At 43.1% G+C, this 21,574-nt stretch overlaps 1 protein-coding gene across 1 annotated transcript in view; it reads left to right on the top strand.

The window, feature by feature from the left end:
* The window catches only part of myo5aa (myosin VAa), a gene marked incomplete at its 5' end in the record, with an annotated part of 46,301 nt that extends 25,007 nt beyond the window's left edge, over positions 1–21,294 (top strand). Inside the window, 30 exons of the mRNA XM_079216678.1 lie at positions 421–546; positions 1,583–1,666; positions 5,055–5,210; positions 5,675–5,772; positions 5,905–5,991; positions 6,498–6,606; positions 6,798–7,009; positions 7,238–7,394; positions 7,678–7,917; positions 8,035–8,283; positions 9,048–9,141; positions 9,238–9,383; positions 9,653–9,766; positions 9,924–10,058; positions 10,451–10,507; positions 10,676–10,903; positions 11,437–11,445; positions 13,074–13,174; positions 15,659–15,739; positions 17,164–17,362; positions 17,851–17,916; positions 18,358–18,451; positions 18,560–18,709; positions 19,046–19,200; positions 19,392–19,481; positions 19,757–19,907; positions 19,991–20,273; positions 20,384–20,558; positions 20,717–20,797; positions 21,000–21,294. Of these exons, the coding sequence (XP_079072804.1) occupies positions 421–546; positions 1,583–1,666; positions 5,055–5,210; positions 5,675–5,772; positions 5,905–5,991; positions 6,498–6,606; positions 6,798–7,009; positions 7,238–7,394; positions 7,678–7,917; positions 8,035–8,283; positions 9,048–9,141; positions 9,238–9,383; positions 9,653–9,766; positions 9,924–10,058; positions 10,451–10,507; positions 10,676–10,903; positions 11,437–11,445; positions 13,074–13,174; positions 15,659–15,739; positions 17,164–17,362; positions 17,851–17,916; positions 18,358–18,451; positions 18,560–18,709; positions 19,046–19,200; positions 19,392–19,481; positions 19,757–19,907; positions 19,991–20,273; positions 20,384–20,558; positions 20,717–20,797; positions 21,000–21,152 (4,080 nt within the window). The 3' untranslated portion in view covers positions 21,153–21,294. The remainder of the gene's footprint in view (positions 1–420; positions 547–1,582; positions 1,667–5,054; positions 5,211–5,674; positions 5,773–5,904; positions 5,992–6,497; positions 6,607–6,797; positions 7,010–7,237; positions 7,395–7,677; positions 7,918–8,034; positions 8,284–9,047; positions 9,142–9,237; positions 9,384–9,652; positions 9,767–9,923; positions 10,059–10,450; positions 10,508–10,675; positions 10,904–11,436; positions 11,446–13,073; positions 13,175–15,658; positions 15,740–17,163; positions 17,363–17,850; positions 17,917–18,357; positions 18,452–18,559; positions 18,710–19,045; positions 19,201–19,391; positions 19,482–19,756; positions 19,908–19,990; positions 20,274–20,383; positions 20,559–20,716; positions 20,798–20,999) is intronic.
* Positions 21,295–21,574: the final 280 nt, after the last annotated feature.

Genomic DNA, 21,574 nt, shown 5'->3' with positions numbered 1-21,574 from the left:
TTGCAGCCTGTGTAGATTAAAGGCAGTGCTCATATCTGTACCATCGACACACTTTCACAGCTCAGCCAGTCCACTAACAATGCTGACTAATCTCTCTGTGGCTCTGAACCGCTGCAAGGTCATTTTACAAGCTATTGACATTTGAGGTGGTCCACATTGCTAACATAATTTCAGGCTAACGCAAACACATTTGGTTTGACTTCTTGGCAAAGACATATAAGAAAATATGTTGTCCTCATGCACTTTTGTAACCAGAACAAAAACATTATAAAATGTGATGCAATCCAATAACTTCAATATTTTAATCTACTTGAAAGTTCCTGTTGTTTGTCTTGCAGTGTATTTATAAGCAGATGGTTACATACTGTACATTTTTTCTTACTGATAGTTTCCACCGTGTGTTCTCCCTTTCTATACCAGATGCCGAAAGGTTCGGATGATTCTTGGGCTCAGAAACTCTACAACACCCACCTAAAGACCTGCTCCCTCTTCGAGAAGCCTCGCATGTCCAACCGCGCTTTCATTATTCAACATTTTGCTGACAAGGTGGGCTGGACTGTTTGTTATACTATGAGAGGAGTTAGATTCATTTTTTTTTGAAAATGTGACATTCAAAATTGGTTGGAAAACTAATGTCAGGAGCCTTTGTAGCTCCACATACAACACTTGGGGACACATTAGCTGCAGCTACTGCTGCAGTGCTGGAGTTATTTTTAGGATGGCTAGAGGACAGATCCCTTTTTTTTTTATTATCATTGTTTTCACAGACAAAAAAAACAGCACTGCAGTGAAATGTGTGTGTGTTTGACTAGTGTAATCTACTTTAGTGTCTCATATACTGTAATGAAGTTCTGTATGACGCAGTGTTATTTTTACTGTCTGTTTTCAGATCCTCACTATAAGGTTACAGATAAACGGGGTCAAGGACTAATGCAGGCTCTCCCATCAGGTCCCCTGACATTCAAATGGAATCCTTAGAGATATTTCTGACCAAACATTTGAAAAGATGAATGTTGATATATTTAAAGGCACTTGCATCAGGAGTTCATGTACGTACATGAGCTACTCTGAGGCTTTTACGTTTTGCCTTGGAGCTTGACATAAAAGCAATAGATATAAACATTTACCTTTTTATACATGTACCCTAAACATTAGGACAGTCAATACACATTTATTTGGGTCCGATTATGTGTTAAGATCTGCAGGAATGTGATTAGGAAAACAAAAATACCAGGTAGAGAAGGTAAACTGTACAGATGCAAAACCGAACAGTAAAAAACTAAACCGCTCGATGACGTACAAACCAAAATCAATGTTATGGCTTCATGTAATATAGCGTTATCAATCAATCAATCTATATATTTATAGATTTTAGAGGTCAAACCCATTGGTAATGGTTTTGTTTTTTTTGGTTGTTTTTTTTTAAAACCAAAACTGTGGCCCAATAACTGCAATACTGATCGAACCGTGGGCTTATTGTACCGTTGCACCACTAATTAACTGACTGGATAAATCTGGATAAATCCCAGTGAAATGTCCTCACAGGTATAGTAACACAAACTGCTCTCTGGTTGTCGAGCAGGTGGAGTATCAATGTGACGGTTTCCTGGAGAAGAACAAGGACACAGTGAACGAGGAACAGATCAATGTGCTGAAGGCCAGCAAGGTGAGGAGGACAGACTCACATCTACATTACGTTTATATACACGTACTACAGCCTAACTAGATTCATGTGCAGAGAGCCACTATCAAGCGTCCACTGAGATCAAAGCCAAGAAGCCTGCAGCTCATGGAGAGCTGGTGCACCTGCTCTGTGTGGGGAAAAAATAAACGATTGCTTACTGACCTGAAGTCCCACCTGAAGGCTCAGGGAAGCAGCGCCCTCCTCTGGCCATGTGGTGGTAGTGACGCCAGAAGTGATGACAAATGCTCGATCCAGGATTTATTTGTACAGAACAGACAAAGCTAAATACACACACACACACACACACACACACACACACACACACACACACACACACACACACACACACAGTAAGGCAGGTCATTGGCAAAATTCTGTGTTATGTAGTAACGGTAGTCATGCAATACACATGGATCATCATCCTTATGATAAACAATCTTTGACACATTTACTAGTTTTGTCAAACAGGGACATCACAACAACCTTGTGATAAAGTTCCCTTTTGCTTTTAAAAATTATTATTAAAGAGTGGATTTCACTGTTTTTCAAATTATCATTATTTAATTTAGGGAACACAATTCCATTAAACCTAACTCTGTGTCTGTGTGTGTCTAAAACTTGGTTGGTTCAAAAAGGGCCAAAGACATTCAATCTTCACTGCTATTTTTGCACACACACACACACACACACACATATACAGGCACTGCTGGCACTGTCACATTCAGCGCCACACACACACACACACACACACACACACACACACACACACACACACACACACACACACACACACAGCTGCTGTCTTGTGTCTGTGTTTGTTCCAAAATGCTCAAAGTGACCATCGACTGTTCTCTTATAGACTTCATCAAGAGCAGAATTGGGTAAGGGTTGAAATACTGTCTGCTCTAACCTCCAACACAATCACTTAACACACACACACAAACACACACACATTGTTCATGGACGTAAAGTCTGAATATTGCCATGGAATTCAGGAAGATTTAAACAATTCTGATTAAATGGTAATGAGCTCTTCAAGCGAATTAGTCTAATTAACTTTCGTTTTACTTTCCTGCCAAGAGTGAGAGTGTCACATGTTTCCCAGCTAGCTGACTGTCTGAGGAGCTGTAAAATGTCACTTAAACTGGGCGTACAGTTTTTTTTTTGCCAAACCCTACATTTGGTACTCAACCTTCAGCCACACAACCTTATCTTGAACCTGAGTGAGACATTATTTTGTAAACGTTTAGCAGCTAACCGTTTTCATTGCATCGGCGTCTGTTTTTAGTGATTGCCCTTCAGATGAACTGGCTTGGATGATGTGCTTTCTAAAACTTCTGCTGTTGATAGCATTTCAACTCTCAAGAAATTCTGCTTCATTACAACGTGGGTCTCATTTGCATAGTCTTGGCTGTTGTCTCTTTCAGCATTGATAAACTGGGACAAGTCATTTCTGAGATCTGGTAACAGGGAGCTTATAAGCTGTGATAAATATTTACATTTTCTCTTTTGTCTTTGTTTTCTCTCCTCGATAAATTTGGCTTATTTGGGGGTTTGTTTAAAATGTGTCCTGCCACACTGGACTTATTTTTAGCAGGGCCACTTAAATACCAGATCTTAGCAATTGGCCAAAAACTCTGCAAAGAAGAGCAAGCTTGTCTAAAACAGAAACCTCCGTTCACATGTTCAATCCTCCAGCCTTGTGATGCTTTCAAAGAGCACCTGCATTGCTCCGAACTGCATTGGGACCTGCGAGAGACACACGAGTCTCGCATTCATGCAGACGTCTGCTTGCAAGTCTAATCAATACAGTGGATTCGAGAAATGCCTGATGCTGATATTTCCCATGATGCATTGCAATCCAGGAATCTGATCAAGCTTTCCAAAGATCAAATTCCACCGTGTGGCCGTCTCCCTCCAACAGACACGCTGCATACTTCATACAGGCTGAGAGCTCAGTGGAAATGCATCCCCAACGTGTTTGGGAAAGAAATCATCATCCCGTCGTGTCTCTCCAAACCATTTCAACCTCATCATTAGTCTGCCTGGTTTCATCTACTTTTCAGTTTGTGTATTATACACATTCATGTGTATACACATTTGTATACATTCATGTGTGTATTATATATATATTATAATTTTATTGGGGCTAATAATGATTTTTGAACTTGAGATTATGGGTTTTCTTTCCTTTTTTTTTTAATGTCATTGTGTTTCTTTTGTCACTGTCTCTCCATGTGTTGTCCATGTATGTTTGGGTCATCATGACAACCCTTCCCTGCCAGCAGAAGGTAAACCGAGGTGTTCTTACAACGCTGATCCGCCTGCAGCTCTTCCTTTAGCTCCTTTTTTCCCCCTCTCTTTTATTTTCCCTCTCTTCCCTCTCTCTGTCACCGAGGTAGCATCACTCTAACAGCACATGAGACTGAAGTTGTGTGTGTCTTTGTTTGTTGCATGGGGAGCACTAAAGGCACTATGAGAGGAGAAAAGAGGGCTGGACATAAAAACAAGGGACAAAGGAAGGAGGATATTTTTATGTTTTCAGAGTGATGCTGTGAGCGCGCAGCACGTAAAGCCTTTGTGACCGTGGCTGTCCAGATTATCCTGCTTAATGGCGTTGGCGAGAGCAGCAGCATGGCAATGCTCTGAGCGCAGCAGGAGGACCTGAAGCTGCACATAACACAGCATCCTCCTCATAGAACCTCTGTGTTATATGGAACTTGACTGATGTGTTTGTGTTTCATACATTATTTATGGCTTAACATCATGGCAAGATCATGCCATGCAGTCATATATGGCCATCGCGTACTTTCATATATGACCAAACATAACCTTTCCTTGTTTTTATTGGCTTTTTATAACATCGTAACAACTCTCTGACTGTGAATAAGTTTAACAAACGCTAATCGACAAATCAAGCGTCGTCTACTCGAACTATCCGGCAGATTTGTGATCTGTCTTTGTGTGGAAAATTAACTCATGTCAAACCATCTATGCACTTGATTACTAGACTAGATAACTGGATTGCTTTTTAAATTAAGTCATTAACATCGTGGTTTTCAACACTCTTTAAGAAGGCTTGTGGCGAATGCTCCATGAAAGCTGTCGTTATGCTTTGTAAGGCTTTATGCAATAGGTAAGACATATATATGTATATATATGCATGCCAGGAACTGTAAAAAGAGGCTGTTAGAAACTACATTTATCGCTCATCAATATGTTTTGTAGTTGCTCTGAAGCTTGATTTAACAGTACATCTAGAGTGAAAAGCTTTGTGGATAACCTATTTTTCAGTAAATATATATTGCCTGCAGTGTCTAAAGCTGCCAGCAGCTGCTCTGTTTGACTGTAAGCGGGCTGCTTTCCCCAGTTTCACCTGCTGGTGGAGCTGTTCCAGGACGGGGAGAAAGCCACCAGTCCCACTGGTCAGGCCGCTGGCACCGGAGGCCGGACCCGCCTCAGCCTCAAACCTGACAAGGGCCGTGAGAAGAGCAGCAAGGAGCACAAGAAGACCGTTGGCTGCCAGGTTGATCTCTCTTTCCAGTGTTTTTGTTCTGTGGACTGATGCTGTTGCATGCATGCATACTCAGTGGAGGGGTTTCCACAGGTGCTGTCTGATCTAACTGCACAAAGTGAGATCAGATCCAGCGCATTTTGGTGGATACCAGATATACACTGTGTGTATGTATGTGTATATATATATATATATATATATATATATATATATATATATATATATATATATATATATATATATATATATATATATATATATATAAAAATTACCCTGTTTACCCACATGTCTTGTCTGAAGTCATTGTCAAGGGGTTTTATTACTGCTCGTTGTGGATTGCAGCGACATAAAAATCTTAAATTTTCATTTGGTTTGGATAAAAAACTGATTTCTTAATCGTGTAATAATAGTTTTTAGATTAATAATGATGCAGCAAACAACAGCATGTGTTCCTAATGATGATTTTCCTCTTGTAGTTTCGTAACTCGCTGCAAATGCTGATGGGTACCTTGAACGCAACAACCCCGCACTACGTACGGTGCATCAAACCCAATGACTTCAAGCTGGCCTTCTCGTGAGTCTTCCTCTTCTTTATTCATGAAAAACACATTGTTATATCTAGAGCTGATCTATTCTCCAGGCCACTATCTTAGCTTGGGTGTAATTCATAGAAACTTTGTTTACTGTGCTCATTTGATGTTGGCAGGTTTGATCCTAAACGCGCGGTGCAGCAGCTCAGAGCCTGCGGTGTCCTGGAAACCATCCGCATCTCTGCTGCAGGTTTCCCATCCAGGTACTGACGCTACTGTCCCGTAGACTGTCTTGTGTTGGATATGTGTTGTGTCCTTAAAGAGGTTTTAAAGTTTCCGAGCAGAAATGTTACCCTGCATGTAAGAATCTACTGTACAATTATGTCTGAATGTCTCACAACAATGCAGCCGGCCTGCCAGCTCGGTGCAGGATTGATTTGATCCGTGTCTTTGTTATCTATCATCAGTCCATTTGCACAAGTGATTAGCTTCTCCCTGTAGAGGAGACTGTCTTGTCTAGCCGAGTCTGGCTTTGCTTACTGGTCTCCTTATGCGTTTAAGATCAATATTGATGCTAAAAAAGTTGACAACTTGACACCACAAACATGCACTGCATTATGTGGTAGTGAGTATTTTTCCTTACAGCAAAGCTAAACAGCAAAGCAAACCTGGCAAATTTACTTTGTTGCAAAAATGAACTTGAACGAACAAACGGTAAATTAATCAAATGTTGACACCATGGCTAACTCTTGTTCTGTGTGTGTCCCAGATGGACGTACCAGGAGTTCTTCAGCCGTTACCGAGTGCTGATGAAGCAGAAGGACGTGTTACCTGACAAGAAGTTGACATGCAGAAACGTTCTGGAGCAACTGGTGCAGGTCAGGCTGTCTGTGTTTTTACCTTTCCTTCACTCAACAAGGAAAAATTGTACCTAAATCTAGCTTTTCATCTCCGAGTCCTTTGTTCTGCTCCTTTTACCCTTCTTAGCAAACACTAGTCTCACAGAGTAAATCTGTCCCTTTGGTCCATCGAATCACTTTCTAATTACTCCTGATCTCTGCTCCTTCAGGACCAGGACAAATACCAGTTTGGTAAGACCAAGATCTTCTTCAGGGCCGGCCAGGTTGCCTACCTGGAGAAGCTAAGGTCGGAGAAGTTGCGAGCTGCCTGCGTTCGCATCCAGAAAACCATTCGCTGCTGGCTGGCGCGCAAGAAGTATCTCCGCAAGCGCAGCTCTGCCATCACCATCCAGAGGTTCACCAGAGGATACCAGGCTCGCTGGTGAGTCAGCTGCACCCGATTCGCAACTCCGTTAAATCAGAAAAATCACAAGCAAACACATTTGATTCCTTCTTACGGATTGTTTTAAAAGACAATGCTGTGTAAAACTGTTTGTTTTGATTATTATTGCACTTAAATTCGTCGCAGGATGAAATACCTAAAGTCTAAAGTTGTGTTGAATACTTAAAGTATAATTCGTTGAGACCTGTATATCTCTGGTCTCCTCAGCCTGGCCAAGTTCATGCGTCGCGCGCAGGCGGCCACCGTTATCCAGAAGTACCAGCGGATGTGCGTGGAGAAGAAACGCTACAGACAGAAGCAGGCTGCCGCTCTGGTCGTGCAGACAATCCTCCGAGCTTACATGGCCCGGCAGAAGTATCAGGCGGTAAGACACACATCACAAAATGCTGCAATATTACCTCCAAAGATCCAGCTTTCTCACAGGAAAAAAATCAATAAACATTTCTTATACTTATAGTTCAGTTATTGTCCTGTTCTGGTTTGCTGACTCACTTCTACAAAGTACTGTACCAAGCAGATCATAGCCATTACAAGTGTGAATATTACAGAAAGGAATCAGTTGAACCTGAATAAAATATTGTACTGTTCGTAAACCACATGGGCTCTTATCACTGTCTCTGCTTCTCCTTTACTGTTTCCGTCTGAAGTTGCTGCGGGAGAGCAAGGTTGTGATCATTCAGAAGCGCGTCCGTGGCTGGTTGGCTCGCTGCTGGTACAAGCGCTGCCTCGTCTCCATCGTCTACCTGCAGTGCTGCTTTCGCAGGATGAAGGCCAGGCGCCAGTTGAAGAAGCTGAAGATCGAGGCTCGCTCAGTGGAGCACTTCAAGAAGCTCAACAAAGGCATGGAGAACAAAATCATGCAGTTGCAGAGGAAAATCGACGAGCTGGTGAGTGATTTCACCATTTAAAAAAAAAAAAAAAAAAAAAGTTGTCTTTATGTATTGATAAATTTTGTCATCTGAGTGTTTGACTTCCCCTTTGTATGATCTGCCCCATGCCTCCAGAACAAGGATAAACGGTTGATCAACGAGAGGCTAGTCAGCCTGGAGACTACGTACACAACCGAGACCGAGCGGATGCGTGCCGATCTGAGCCGGCTGCGCGGGGTGGAGGAGGATGCCAAGAACAAAGGCAACCAAGTGACCTCGCTGCTGGAGGAGCTGGAGAAGCTGAGAAAGGAGTTGAGTTCCACACAGAAGGAGAAGAAGACCATCGAGGACTGGGCGCAAACCTACAGGAGCGAAATGGAAACAGTAAGATGGGATCCACATCGATACCTGTAGACTTGTTGTGGTCCAGGTCCTCCATCTCGCTGTGTGTGTGTGTGTGTGTGTGTGTGTGTGTGTGTGTGGTGTTACATGTCGTCTGTAAATGCCTTTTTTTTCTCTCTTTTCTAGATGTTGGTTGTGTCTTTGAACCTTTTTTTGAGAATAATTTAAGAAATTTTAAGGGAAATTCTCCCTAAAACCTCCTGTCTATCTGTTTTCAGCTTTTAGTGAGGCTGTCGCGGTCAAAAGTCCTATTATTAGTTTAAAACTAAGGTCCCTAGAAATTGCTCCAGATTAGTACAACGTCCCATAGTTTCCTGGAAATATATATATATATATATCACAAAATATTTGTTATGCATACTGGCACCAGAGGAAAAACGTTTTCCCCCAACCTAGGAGCCAGCACGAACCAGGGTGAATTGGGCACATGGTGGGGTCACAGGGCGAGGTTGCCCCGGGGCAGGTGAGCACAGGAGATAGAGTAGTGTGCTAGTGAGGTAGCCACTGAACTGTGTGTCTGTGTGTGTACTCTTTGTTTTTCTGTCTCATATTTTGTCAGTGTTTTTGTCTTCAAATAACCCCGGGAGCATCTTTTAAGAGTTATGAGTTAGAGTAATGTGTTAGATGTAGAAAATAAATGGATCGGTCACATTTAGTTCTGTAGAATTGACTTCAGATATTTCATGTTCAAGATGCTTTGCACAACATGTTAGTGAAGGATCATTTGTTTATGTGTGTGTGTGTAGATGGTCTCGGAGCTGAAGGAGCAGAATGGCTCGCTGAAGAAGGAGAAGGACGACTTGAACAGGTTGATTCAGGAACAGAGTCAGCAGATGACCGGTATGAAAATGTCACCGCCTAAATCATTCATCCCTTCATGCAGAAACACGTAATTGTCTCCTAAACCGTACAGTATGTTTCTCTATGACCCTTCAGAGAAAATGGTCCGTGCGATAGCAGAGAAGACTCAGCAGCTGGAGACCGATCTGAACGAGGAGCGATCTCGCTACCAGAACCTGCTGACAGAACACCGTCGGCTCGAGGAAAAGCACGACGACCTGAAGGAGGAGATGGTTTCTTCGGTGAGAAACACATGCACACACCGAGATTTCATATATGAACATGACATAATTTAAGTGTTGCTCAACTTAAATTCTGAAAACACGAAGACAACACATGTGTTTGATCTATTATTACATTTTTCTTCACATTAGATTTGCTTAACCAGCCGAAAGTAAATGGTTTGTGATATTCAACACTTAGCTGCACTTCCAGTCTGAAGGCGCATCAGGGCAAACTTGAGTCTGTCGTATTTTTTTATGAAAATGTTTACTTTCTATCTCATCTGCAGAACGTCTCCAAGCCTGGCCACAGGAGAACAGATTCCACCCACAGCAGCAACGAATCAGAGTGCACATACAACTCCGAGTACGCCGAATTGGAAGACGGTTCCCGTGCTGCGGAAGTAAGAAAGTTTGGCATTCAGTACCGTCACATTTAATAAGAGGAATCATCCAGAGTTTCACCTTTTTTGCTGTTAAAGTGGCCTTTCATTTCAACATTGCCATTTCAATACTTATCACGAGGCTTATGCTCTGTCCTCCCATTTCTTCGTCCTGCAGGATGTGACACGTGGAATAGACACCTCGCTGACCCTCAAGCTGCAGAAACGTTTAACAGAGCTGGAGCAAGAAAAGCTGTCGCTGCGCAACGAACTGGAAAACAAAGAGGACCAGTTCCAGCGGGCTAGAGCCAGGGTACCGACACCCACACTGGGCTCTGAAATATATCATCTTATTATTAATATGTATAATAATAACCAAAGAGATAACACTCATACAACACCTATTTATAAGCTTCATTTAAGTGTTTACTAAAGGATTGTAAACATACAGTAATACTTGTATAGTGCCTATTGAAAAGCTTTCTAAAGCCAAAATATACATACGTAAGCATGTAATAACCCAGTATAAAAACAAACTTTTTATGACTCCTTAGTACAATAAAAGGCTTTGCATCCTTGTGTACATAATTTAAACACCACATTACATGGGTTATTACACGGAAAAGTTCTTATAAGGCCCTGTTCTTGAGAGTTTGTCACTGTCCTAAACACCTCTCCATCACCACGTTTTGCTCCTTGTTTTAGGATGACGTAGAGTTCAAAAAGGCTCGTGGGGCAGAGCTGGAGTACGAGTCCCTCAAGGTAAGCTATGGGAGGAGTAGAAAGTAGAAATGTTTCCAGATAATGACTTGATATAAAGGCAGACATCTTCTTTTATGACAGTATTTCTTGCCATAGCTTCAGAAAGCCTCATTTGCCACTAGTTGTCATAACTATGACCCCCGGACACTGAGTCTTTTCACTTCTTAGCGTCAGGAGCTGGAGTCGGAGAACAAGAAACTGAAACATGACCTGTCGGAGATCAGGCAAAGCCTGCTGGGTAAAGCAGCTACAGGTGCTGGCGCCCCGGGCTCCCCAGCTTACAAGGTGGTCTTGGAGCAGCTCAATTCCTCGTGTGAGGAACTGGAGGTCCGTAAGGAGGAGGTGCTGATCCTGCGCTCCCAGCTGGTCAGCCAGAAGGAAGCCATGCACCACAAGGTAGAAGAACATTTAACCGTCTCTGTTTTCTCTGTGCTTACAGAAGGAAAGTTCATCCATCACCACTGCTCCACTGGAAATGATCTTGAAAGCCTAGTATATGGCCAATAATCATCCACATGTAATTAAACATGTGGGCTCTGTGGTCACATGGTGCAGTTGTTCATTCACAAAATGAAGCTTGATTTAGGTGGATGTCACCTGCTTGATTGCATCAAACTTCTTGCATTTGAGTGTTATGTTTTCACTGGCGTCTGCTTCTCTGTTTGTCTATTTGTTCACACCATATCCCCCAAAAAAACGACTGATGGATCAGGCCAAATCTCTCATGGCCAGAAGATCACAAAATCTTCTTTCATTTGTGTGACAAAAAGCACTTGAACGTCACTTGATTGGCATTTAAACTCTAGTTAGTTGTTAATTTAGGTTCACGTTATTATTTACACTGTATGTAGATATTGTTTTCACTGCACCGTCACTGTGTCTAACTCTCCTGTCTCCACCTTCTCTCCTCCATCCCTGCTTGCCCACAGGATGAGAAGGTACAGTTTAAAAACTGCATCTTGCATGAGTATTTAGCACTTCTATTCAAAGTGTGTCTTGAATGTAAACCCTCCGTAGGTAAGAAATCTGATCCAGCAATCATATTACCCAGAGACACTTAAAAACAAGCTATATTTCTGGTTGTTGTTTAATAGTGAAGGTTTCTTTTTTTGCACTAGCAGCTGCTTAAATATGACTTCTTCTAGTCATAACATCAACTATAAACTTCCGGACCTAAAGATTAAAGAAAACATTTTGGGATTTTAAGCAGGCTTTACTTTCACTTGCTCTTTTCTGTCTGCCACCACCAATATGCACTGTTGCACCTCCACCTGCCAAATGAAACAGGTTAATTCTTGTAAATGTGGATAATCACTAGCTTAATTTAAGTAAAGGGAGCAGGTTGCGGGAAAGTGGTGACAACAAAGACTCCTGCTTCCTGCTTTGAACATTACATGTATGATATATAAGGGCGTGAGAGCATTCAAGGGGGAGTGTTCCCTCCAGAGTATGACAACAATTTGCACTGGAGCCAAAATTAGTCTCCAACACACACACACACACACACACACACACACACACACACACACACACACACACACACACACTGTGTTGATCATCTCATCTATCAAGTCCATTGTCTGTGTGAATGAATGCAATTATGGACTGTTTGTTTCACTAAAGTCACTGAGAGTTCTGCTCAGCAGAAGCTTTTACAGCAGCCATTTTGCATTTGTTCTTGTGAACAGTGTCTGTGATACACTGTCACTACAGAATGAAAACCCACAGCAAATTGCACTTGAAATTGCAGCCTGTACATTTCTGTTCACACAACTGTCATTCTGAAATTGCATACAATGCACTTTTCTTTCAGAAATGAAAATTCAGAACACAGCTTTTAAATTCAGAATATAAAATGAAATATCTGATTAATGGTGTAACTCATAAGAACTGCTTGAAAATATACCAAAGCAACACAGGCGAGGGGGTTCACTCCACAGTGCAGAGCAGTGGTGACTACTTGTGTCTGTACTTAGTAATTATTTATGTTGCTGTTGACTAAAGAACTCTGTGACCGTTGGTCTGCTGCATTATACTGCAGCTACACAGATGCACAGATATGCTGGTTCCCACACCTTCATGCTCAGAAATGTCCCTTGTTTTCATATCAAACTGTCACACAGTAGTCACATTTTGATCACAAGTGACCTTAACCCCCTGTTACTCATCAGCTGATGCTCAGCCCCTCTTGTCTCATGAGAGCTGCTTGAAAAAAAAAAAATGGCATCGCTGTGAAGGGAGGTTCCCTGTAGACAGCTGACGCTGAGGCATCACTTGATGGCTTGTCACTGTTTCATCCCGAGGCTCCAACTGGCTGATGATTGTCAGAGTGAAAGGACAGTCATAGCCAGCAGCTGTAGTGATGCTGGCAGGGAGTCAACAACGCACATGCCGCATGGCCGCAGCAGTGATAACTCCCATTCATGAAACCATCGGTCCGCTTGTTTTCCTTCATACACCTAAAGCTGGTTCATGATGCTGCGTAGCAAGCGGTTGTAGTAGCCATGTTACATTTTTAAATTCTCTTTCTCATTAATCTCTGTTTCCTTTATTTACGTCCCTCTAGGAGACCATGACGGAGCCTTCTGTCTTTGTTGAGGATGTGTCCAAACTGAAGGACGCTGGTGAACTCAAGCAGGCTTACATGGGCCTCAAAGACACCAACAGGTACTTAAGTGCAGCCAGTTCTCCTCTCGATCTCCAGGTTTCCACATTCATGTTGAATTCACCCGAAGCAACCGACCCCAACATCTATCTTTTTGTTTCAAAAAGTTTGTATCTTACTGAGCTCTCGCTCCATTATTGATATCACCGTATAATATGTGCAAGAAATGTGTGTTTGTGAACACTGCCTTGTCCTGTGCAGATCTCCTCGGTTCATGCGTAAGCCGTTGGAAGTCAGTGATCTCCTGAGTAGGATGAGGTAACCAATGAGACGTGGCCTATGCATCATGGAGCAGAGCATGCATGGCCACGCTGATGCCAAACCCAGTTAAAAATGTCACTGGTATATTACTGAAACTCTACGTTGCAGTGCTGATGGGTAGCTTGGCGTGGCGTTTTCTGCCCTAACTGCATGTCGAACAATGTAGCAGCTCTAGTTACAGCTAAAGGTCTCACTTGGGCGCTAACAGACTGTGTTCAGCGGTATTTGAATTCAAGGAATGTGTGGTTTTAGGATTCATAGGTCTGCATGGGATTTTAAGAATCAGCATGGACAAGAGTAGAGTTTGTTAAACTGAAGGTTGTTTCTGTTTTAGGATGCAAAACAAAGATGTAAGGATATTTTCAAAAGCTCGGGTCTGTTTTTGAAGATGCTGCAGAACTCTATATTTACAGTGCAGTGTTTACAAAATATGCGGCATGAAAGCATGGACATGTCTGAGCTAAAAAGGTATTTATTTATTCTTCAGTTGTAGTTTAACCTTTATTAACACAGATTTACAACACACCTTCCTCCTGACTTTTCAGCAGCGATTGGTTGATGCCGCTGTGGGAAGCCTCCTGTCTCAGCTTTTATGGAATGAGTTTGGCATAAATCCTGCATGAAAGCCCACTTGTTTTCCTTGTTTGTTGAAGCAGAGATGCACAGCACACATTTAATGAATTAATTGTCGATACGCACATCACTTTTGCGAGGATCCGTCACGCTGTCCACTATTTTTTGTGGACAGCAAAAAATAAAATGTGTTTCATCTGATTGGTCGCCAAACCCTCCACACAGGATGTCAAAGTGAATACACACAAGATATTGATACTGTACTTTTATACTTAAAGTTAGTGTTGAGGGAAACTCTAAATAGAGTTGCCCAAAACTCTGCGCTGTGCATCATTGCCTTCATACGTTTTCTCCCATGTTGCTCTCTTTGTTGCTTGTGATCCTCTTTGTTCACACACTGACATATGAGTGTTGAGTGGAGAGTATTTAGAACACAGCAGGCTACATTTAGACAGTTAAGGACTCCACCACTGTTGCAATCAGCAGCACCTTAAAACAGAAAACCTGAATCTGTGGCTATCAAAATAGAAAGATTAACATCACAGTCCAAATCCATAGAAAGTTTCCACTTTTAGTTGGGTGGTTAAATCATATAAATAAAAGCTACTAAGAGGAACTTGTATTTGGTTTTGATTTTGGTGGTGCCTCTGGAAGAAAAAGGTAGATTTTCCGACCACCCTTTTAGAAATCCTCTATATAGCTCTCCTCCTCCTCCTGGCTGGAGGCGTATAGCTCTCCTCCTCCTCCTGGCTGGAGGCGTATAGCTCTCCTCCTCCTCCTGGCTGGAGGCGTATAGCTCTCCTCCTCCTCCTGGCTGGAGGCGTTTAGCTCTCCTCCTCCTCCTGGCTGGAGGCGTATAGCTCTCCTCCTCCTCCTGGCTGGAGGCGTATAGCTCTCCTCCTCCTCCTGGCTGGAGGCGTTTAGCTCTTCTCCTCCTGGCTGGAGGCGTTTAGCTCTCCTCCTCCTCCTGGCTGGAGGCGTTTAGCTCTTCTCCTCCTGGCTGGAGGCGTTTAGCTCTTCTCCTCCTCCTGGCTGGAGGCGTTTAGCTCTCCTCCTCCTGGCTGGAGGCGTTTAGCTCTCCTCCTCCTCCTCCTGGCTGGAGGCGTATAGCTCTCCTCCTCCTCCTGGCTGGAGGCGTTTAGCTCTCCTCCTCCTCCTGGCTGGAGGCGTATAGCTCTCCTCCTCCTCCTGGCTGGAGGCGTATAGCTCTCCTCCTCCTCCTGGCTGGAGGCGTATAGCTCTCCTCCTCCTCCTGGCTGGAGGCGTATAGCTCTCCTCCTCCTCCTGGCTGGAGGCGTATAGCTCTCCTCCTCCTCCTGGCTGGAGGCGTATAGCTCTCCTCCTCCTCCTGGCTGGAGGCGTATAGCTCTTCTCCTGGAGCGAATGGCATTGTTTGCTTATGTCATGTAGAGGCATCAGTATTAAATTGAGACTGTTTCATTACAAGTTCCTCGTAGTAACTTTAAAAGACACAGGTTTTTCACAGGTCACATTCAGTAAGTTTTTCCATGCACATATGCAGACATCTCAGATAAAGAGAAGAAGGCATATTACTGTTGTCTTGCACATCTCTTTCCCCAACTAAACCATCCCGCATTTTTATTTTTTGTTATTGTGTTGTCCGTGTTCCTTTTGTGTTGTTTGTTGGTCAGATCTGCCGCTCCAGACTTCCATAAGCTGAATGAGGACGGAGAGCTGTGGCTGGTTAATCAGGGCTTAAAGGAAACCATCAGGTGGAACTGTGTTTTTAACACAAGTGTCATTTTTTTAGCATGATACTTTTGCCTTTTCACAGGAAAGAATGTGTGCTGCTGTTTTTTCTTTTTTCACCTCTTTTCTCGCTCTCACGCTTTATCAACCGAATTTCTTCATGACATGTAAGACGGCTTGTGATTTGGTTGTTGGTACTTCGGAGTCCTCCAGACTAATAGGAACAGCTCCTCCAAGCCTACTTCATGTTTTATGCATTTGGCCGCAGACCTCATTAGACTGGCTCTGCCCACGTGAATACGTTGGTGTTGTGTTATAGAGTTAGCATATCATGTATTCTACTTTGATGCTATCAATATTTTTGGCACAACAGAAGATTTGCCCAGTTGTTTTTGTCCCACTCTCTTCTGACAGTACTTTACAGGGTTGTGTGCTCTTCACATTTATTCAAGGTTTTGGTTTGAATTTTCCATTTTATTTATAACAAAATGTAGAATTTGTCTTCATCCTGCCACTAAGCTTGTTTTACTCACTTATAATGACAGTCTGTAAAATGTCTCAGCTTCTTGTAAAATATTAACTTTAATATTTACTGCAGAGCTCACTTTAGTTTTTTTGCATTGTAGAATGCTTTTATTCTGTTAGATGGATTAGATTTGCCAACTGATCAAATGTGTTCCATTACTAACATCTTATGGACAATTAGTTGAAACACAATGAGAAAAAACATTTAAAACAAGTCCTAAGAATTGTTCAAAAACACATTACTTTCTGCATAGCTTATTATTTCCCCTGCTAATGTCTTTCTTAAAATTACACATGGGGAGAAGGACCTGAGAATCTTTCTGAGCATTAAGACAACCGTTTACATTTTAGTTGAAGTAATAGGTGAAAGTCTCACTTGAGTCACTTATTGCCTGACTGAGTGACCAAACTAGAATGAAGAAATCCATGAACAGTTTGGGACTGAAGCATAAACTCTACCTTGCCAAGCCTGACCTCTGACCACACTGTTGGCTCGGTTACATTTTTTAGGAAAGGGAATCTTAATAAGTCAGCAGCTTTAAATATTGTGTTCAGAGAGGCTGTGCTCTGGGCTGCAGGTAGTGTCTGCACAGCATGCTGCTGTCCTGCGTCACCACTCTGGTGAAAAGCTCTTTCTCTGACTGTTTTTTGTTCTTTTACTTCCACTATAATACTGATTTATTTTCCTCTCCTTCTCCCATTGATGCCCTTTCTCTTGTTATTCCCCAATTTTCCTTCTATACCACTCCAATTGTCCTGCCTTCCCTCACTTCCTTTCACCTGCCACATACCTCTTTCTATTCCCTCCTCTCCTCATCTTCTATTTACCCTCCTTCCTTGTTTTATCTTTGGCATCTCCGCTCTTCTTCTTCTTCCCCTTCCCCCTCTGGTCTCATCTCCTTCCCCACCTCCCTCCCCCCAGGCTACTGGAGCACCAGCTGCAGACCCAGCGGAGAGGTTACGATAATGAGGTGGAGTCGTTGCGAGGCGAGCTGCACAATGTCAAGGAGGAGAACAACCGTCAGCAGCAGCTCTTGGCCCAAAACCTGCAGCTGCCTCCAGAGGCCCGAATCGAAGCCAGTCTGCAGCACGAGATCACCCGGCTCACCAACGAGAACCTGGTACGCTGCAGCACACGCAAAGAGGCATACAGGTTGAGGAGGAGTATAAACTTCATCCTCAGTTAATGTAAAGTGCACATCGCAAAGTGTCAGCACACAGCAAGACTCCACATCTACAAATGTACCCACAGGTAACAACAGTAATATTACAACGGTAACAAGGAAGACATTTATATGACATAAATATGTGTATGTAGCCTGTGGAGTGACCATATATATCATGATGGGTTTTAAGCCTAAAAAAAGCCTCTGACTTTTTTATTAAAATAGTTACTAGTTATTATCTAGTAACATTGACATTTCGAGTTACAATATAGATGTTCCCCATACTAGATTCATCTGATGTTTTGCTACATTTGAGCCCTGTTCTTGCACACTGCAAAGCGTGGCAACATGTTTGGGTCGCTTCATTTCCACTTGGGCCACGCATACAAAAACGGAAACAGTGTCAACCCACACTCATTTGTGTGGATGGTATCACCTGACAGGAACTTCTGGCTGAAGACCCCACAGCGTCCCGAGAGGCTCGAGTCATCATTTTACGACGGATGGTTGTATGTAGAGTGTGTGTGTGTGTGCATGCGCGTGGGTGTGTTTGCATGTGTCAGAACTAACTCAGGTTGTGCGTTTTGAATGAAGCCGTGCTGAATGTCGCTCTAACTCTCCACAGCAGCGTCTTCTAACTCACAGCGGAGCAGCTCTGCACCTTCTTCTTGTTTCTAACAGCCAGTTCTCTTTCCCTGAAAAAGCAATCGGCACAGCAGCTCTCATGTTGATTTAAATCCCCCCCACCCCTCCTCTTTATTTGTTTGTTTCCAAGATGTTACTAAATGCAAAGCCAACAACTGATGAACAGAAGTGTTGGAGTGTTTCTTTTTACCGCTGGACAGTGTGAAGCTGAGAAGTCAGAAGCTCCTGTTTGTCCTCACTATTCTCTTTTCTTTCTCTTTTCATCTGTCTCTCTCTCCATCACTCCAACCCTCGGCGTGTTTCAGGATCTAATGGAGCAGCTGGAGAAGCAGGACCGAACCATCCGCAAGCTCAAGAAGCAACTGAAGGTGTACTCCAAGAGGATCGGAGAGATGGGGGGTAATTGAGAAAATGTCAATCAGCAAAGACTTGAGAGTCCGTACACATTATGTGTTTGAGTGCTGCAGGACAGGATATTCTGACTGTCATGTGTTGTGTGTCTGCCAGCGGGTCAAACCGAGGGACAGACGTCTCCAGGACAGATGGTGGACGAGCCGGTTCACCCCGTCAACATTCCTCGCAGGGAGAAAGATTTCCAAGGGATGCTGGAGTACAAAAAGGAGGATGAGCTCAAACTGGTCAAGAACCTCATCCTTGGTAAGGACTAAGTATGAAGAGCAAGAAACAACAGGTGGAAAATTAGATCAAAGATACTCGTCAAAGATCTATAAACTTTAAAGAGGTTATTTCAGGACCTTTTGCTTTCCTTCTGTGGTTGTAGTTTGACAAACCACTTAGCCTAACATGGAACTGTTAAACTTTTTAAGAGAACTTTATAATGCCTCAAAGGAAATTGGTTTTAAACGAATCATAACGCAGGCTTCATTTAAGGTTTCTACAGTCTGACTGACATCTAAAAAGTATCTGTAGAAAATTCTCTGATGCTCTCCTCAGTCCATCGCTGAACTCCTCTTGCTCCGCTTGTTTCTCCAGAGCTGAAGCCTCGCGGCGTGGCCGTGAATCTGATCCCAGGTCTGCCGGCCTACATCCTGTTCATGTGTCTGAGACATGCAGACTACGTTAACGATGACCAGAAGGTCCGCACCCTGCTCACCTCAACCATCAACAGTATTAAGAAGATCCTAAAGGTATGTTTGTGTGTGTGTGTGTGTGTGTGTGTGTGTGTGGTTCAAACTGATTTATTAGGACTTTGGGGTGACCTTTACAGGGTTTTGTAATTTTTTTTAAATGCTGTTTTCAGTCATTTGTGGAATGACTTGACTATTACCAGCCGGTTTACTGACTCCGATTTGTTCTTCCTCACGTCTCTTCCTGTCAGAAACGAGGAGACGACTTTGAGACGGTCTCCTTCTGGCTGGCGAACACCTGCCGCTTCTTACACTGTCTGAAACAATATAGCGGAGACGAGGTGAGACTGACACACTTTAGCTCAAATATATGTACACATACATGAATAGGGTTTGGTAAGCCTCTAGGCAATTTAGCAATTATGATTGTTTTTTGTGTTTTTTCTGTATTTATTGTTTGTAGAAAATTCATTCACTGCTCCTTTTGATTGCAAATGGTGTTACCAGGGTAGAAAGTGTGAAATTTGACATGCATGTAAAATATCATAGATTGGAATGAAATTGTATTTTTAATAGAGTTACTGAGGAAATATCTGCCTTTATCTGTGTTTCTTAGGCCTTCATGAAGCACAACACACAGAGACAGAATGAGCACACTCTTTCCAACTTCGACCTGGCAGAGTACAGACAGGTGATCAGTGACCTGGCCATCCAGATCTACCAGCAGCTGATCAAATGCATGGAGAACATCCTCCAGCCCATGATAGGTGTGTGCATGTACATGTGTGTGAATCTACAAGATAATGGGATTGTAGTATTGATGGGATTTGATTATGTGTGTTACCTGCAGTTTCTGGCATGCTGGAACACGAGACCATCCAGGGAGTGTCGGGGGTGAAGCCCACGGGCCTCCGTAAGCGAACATCTAGTATCGCAGACGAGGGCACCTACACACTGGACTCCATCCTGAGGCAGCTCAGCGCCTTCCACTCCACCATGTGCCAGCACGGCACCGACCCCGAGCTCATCAAACAGGTGGTGAAGCAGCAGTTCTACATCATCGGAGCGGTCACTCTCAACAACCTGCTGCTACGCAAGGACATGTGCTCCTGGAGCAAAGGCATGCAGATCAGGTACAGTAGGAGATGTTGCAGCTCAGAAGGCAGCTCCAAAGTGGAGCTGATATTTTTACCCTTTGTTTTGTTGTTGTTGTTTTTAACCTATGCTGTGTTTCTGTGTGCAGGTACAATGTGAGCCAGCAGGAGGAGTGGCTCAGAGACAAAGGTCTAATGGTATGCGGAGCCAAGGAGACTCTGGAGCCTCTGATCCAGGCCGCTCAGCTGCTGCAGGTGAAGAAGAAGACTGACGAGGACGCCGATGCCATCTGTTCCATGTGCCTGGCCCTCACCACTGCTCAGGTAAACTGTCCTGTCATTTATTAACAACATTCAAAGAGACCAGAGCAGCTTTTTAAATCTTTGTTCTCAACCTAAATCTGTTTACGTGCAAAGAAACCCCAGCCACTTTAAATATGGTTAAATATCTCTATAACCTCTCTGTGTTATGTCTCTTCCAGATTGTGAAGGTCTTGAATCTCTACACTCCAGTCAATGAATTTGAGGAGAGAGTATCGGTGTCATTCATACGAACCATACAGGTAATTTACTCTGATGTATCAACACAACACTGACATACTGTTTCAAGTGGCTAAAGGATAAATATTAAGGACATGAATGCTCCTGGAAAAGTGACATCTTCCAAACCATAGCACCAATTGAGTCCAGTAACGTTACATTCATTTTGATAGTGAGTAAATTTGACTGCATATTCATTATTTTATTTCTGCTTTTTCCATTCAGACTCGCTTGCGAGATCGTTGTGAGAGTCCGCAGTTGTTGATGGACACGAAGATGATTTACCCGGTCACTTTCCCGTTCAGCCCTTCCTCCCTCGCCCTGGAAACCATCCAGATCCCCAGCTCGCTCAACCTGGGTTTCCTCACCCGCGTCTAAACCGAGGCCGTCCAGGACGGCATCCGTTTTGATGTAGTGGCCGTAGTTGGAATTGCAGCTCAAAAGAATAAATAAAGAAATTAGGATTTGTATTCACACAGTTTGAGCAATTATGTCCCAAAAAATTGATGAAAAGCATCAAAGAGCTTCTAATTTAAAACATGGATTCCCTTGATCCTGAACATTGACACACAGAAAATCAGACAAAACAAAAAAATACATACTGAACTTTCAAAATGCATCTATACAATACTTGCATCCTACGTACACATGCACGCCTACACTCATGTGCACTTTCTCCCTTACAAAACGCACAAATACACACGATACCCACGGTCGCCACCGCCGGTTTAAATCTGTCTGTAAAAGGCCATCATCCATCCACTGCGTGTAAAAACGCTTGCCTCTGAGAGAAGCCACAG

The sequence above is a fragment of the Taurulus bubalis genome (genome assembly GCF_910589615.1).
Source record: "Taurulus bubalis genome assembly, chromosome: 4".
Lineage (NCBI taxonomy): Eukaryota > Metazoa > Chordata > Actinopteri > Perciformes > Cottidae > Taurulus > Taurulus bubalis.
The sequence above is the reverse complement of the archived record's forward strand: the minus strand, read 5'-3'. Positions and strand labels throughout refer to the sequence as shown.